Here is a 2,420-nt window from a genome sequence, read left to right on the forward strand (position 1 = left end):
AATTGCAAGAGAGAAAGATAAGAGAGAGAGAGAGAGAGAGAGAGAGAGAGAGAGAGAGAGAGAGAGAGAGAGAGAGAGAGAGAGAGATAGCGTGCATCATTGCACTGCGCATGTGTGTGTATAGATGTCCTCACCTGGTATGTCCCTGACACTGTCATGGTGGAACCTGCCACTCTCTTTGCTGCAGGCGTCCGTCCACTTCTGGGCCAGCATAGCTAGCTCATCGTCCCACGTCTGCGTCATAGAAGTACAAAAAGTACAGTAGTGGAGTCCGCTTATACCGAACACCGTTAATGCAAAAACAGCGGTAAACCATAAGAAAAAATCCACGGCTACTTTCCTTCTATTTGCACAACCTCTCTTAACCGAACACTCGATTAATCCAAAGAAAATCCGGAGGTCCCGCAGATTTTTAAGCGGACTCCACTGAAGTTAGTGTTTGGGTTTAAGTCCTTTTTCAAGACTCTCTAACGTCTGCTGGCTATATGACCGAGCCAAATTATGGGTTGAGAACCTTTAAAACCCCACAAGACGACCCGATCGAGTTCAAGAAAGCCCAGTCTGGGATTCGGACCAGGGCCGTCTACTCCATAGTCCAATATGATACCAACTGAGGTCCCTGTGTCACAGACATAATATTTATTTTTTTAAGAATCACATTTGTATAGACCATATCCAGCAATCTCTGTGCGCTATATTATCGTTATTAACCCAGCAAAACCTTAGCGACGGTGTCCACTGCGACGGACACCAACCGACCCGATTCCGTCCGTCTCTCGGAAATTTGGTAGTTGAAATGGAGCACCGTGTATTTCCTAAGAAATCAGTGAAAAGTCTGTTTGGCTGTGTCAACGGACACGACACGACACACCCCGATAAAAGACGTGTCTTTTGGGAAGCCGCTTGCTCAATTTTAACCGGGCCGGGTCGTGATTCATGAGCCATAGGCCCCGCCGTAGCTGAAAACAAATTCTAATTTTGAGTTCGGATTAAAATTCTAATGTCATATTCGTAGTCAGCGCCTCTAAATTAGCAAAGTATGTGCGCAAACCACCTGGTATAAATGCATATTAACAATTTTAACAATTTTAACAATTTTCCTTAAAAAACCAATTCACTTCTCATTCCGCATTGGGTCCATTGACCTCAACTATTTATAGCCCTATACCGAGGACACAGCCTTGGGACACAGTGTGTGGAATAATACAGCAAGTAGGACAACAGACTAGACGTGTCTTGTCCGAACTGGTGGACCCACAAGACGGAAACGACCCGACCGATTTTCTTCCTCCCCACAAAAGATCGGGCCGTGTCCGTCTCAGTGGACCCGTAGGGTTAGAACGCTAAGAAACGTTCTCGACTTCCCAGAAAGTACACGATGCAAACAGCTGAATAAGTGTTCAAATACTAACAAACTAAGATCGTCCGCTGTCTATAGCCTAGTACTCATTCGTACCTGGATGGAGTGAGGAAAATTCGTGTCAAGTGCCTTTCCCACGGACACAACGTCGGGTCCCTGGTGGCATTCAAACCCACAACCTTACTGCTGCAAGTCCAAGTGCCTAACCACTAGACCACCGACCCAACAACACTTAATAAATAAGTTTTGAACAGCATACCATATTCATAGTGCACACTTCTAAGTTTCAACTGTATTGTTTACAAGGCCAAGAGCCCAAACCTGCGCTCTATATCCAGAACAGTGCAGTGTAATATTTACCAAATAAAAGAAAAGAAAAAAAACCCAAAAACAAATAAGAACGGGAAAAGTTTACAAAGAATCAGACATTCAGTTAAACGTGCTTGAATAGTTTTACTAGAATAATCTACTACATATTTATAATTTATGTATTGCTCCACTTACTAGACAAAACCAGAAAGGCAGCTAATTGTCTGATTATGGATTAAGTTGACTGATTGATTGATTGAACAGTCAACACTACAGAAAATGAACAAAAACAATCCTGGCGTGATCACTTAAGGAAAACTACCATCTATTTTAAGAATAATAAAGACACAAAATCATTAGCTTCCTCGAAGGTCTACAAGAACCCTCTGTTTACACAAGTCTTAATGAGTAAGTTGTAAACAGCTTACCATTTTCAACATGTTTGTTGCAGGTGGAGTAACTCCAGCTCTTAAATGGTTATGCATGGTCACAATTTGTTGCTTCACACTTGCGTTTACCCCTGTAAAGATAATATTTCACAAATAGATGCAAATGAGAGAATCTTGCAATTCACGTATCATGAGAACATTTTCGTCTCAATTTTTAAAAAAAACTTTATTTTGAGTATCGAAACTATTTAAAGAAGCAGAAGCAGAAGAAGAAGAAGAAGAAGAAGAAGAAGAAGAAGAAGAAGAAGAAGAAGAAGAAGAAGAAGAAGAAGAAGAAGAAGAAGAAGAAGAAGAAGAAGATC

At 41.6% G+C, this 2,420-nt stretch overlaps 1 protein-coding gene across 1 annotated transcript in view; it reads right to left on the minus strand.

The window, feature by feature from the left end:
* The window catches only part of LOC101864522 (cysteine-rich secretory protein 2), a gene marked incomplete at its 3' end in the record, with an annotated part of 20,591 nt that overhangs the window by 6,677 nt on the left and 11,494 nt on the right, over positions 1 to 2,420 (minus strand). The window contains 2 exon segments of the mRNA XM_013082144.1: positions 135 to 234; positions 2,098 to 2,189. Coding sequence (XP_012937598.1) covers positions 135 to 234; positions 2,098 to 2,189 — 192 coding nt within the window.

This window comes from Aplysia californica, unplaced genomic scaffold, assembly GCF_000002075.1.
Source record: "Aplysia californica isolate F4 #8 unplaced genomic scaffold, AplCal3.0 scaffold00161, whole genome shotgun sequence".
NCBI classification, from domain to species: Eukaryota; Metazoa; Mollusca; class Gastropoda; order Aplysiida; family Aplysiidae; genus Aplysia; species Aplysia californica.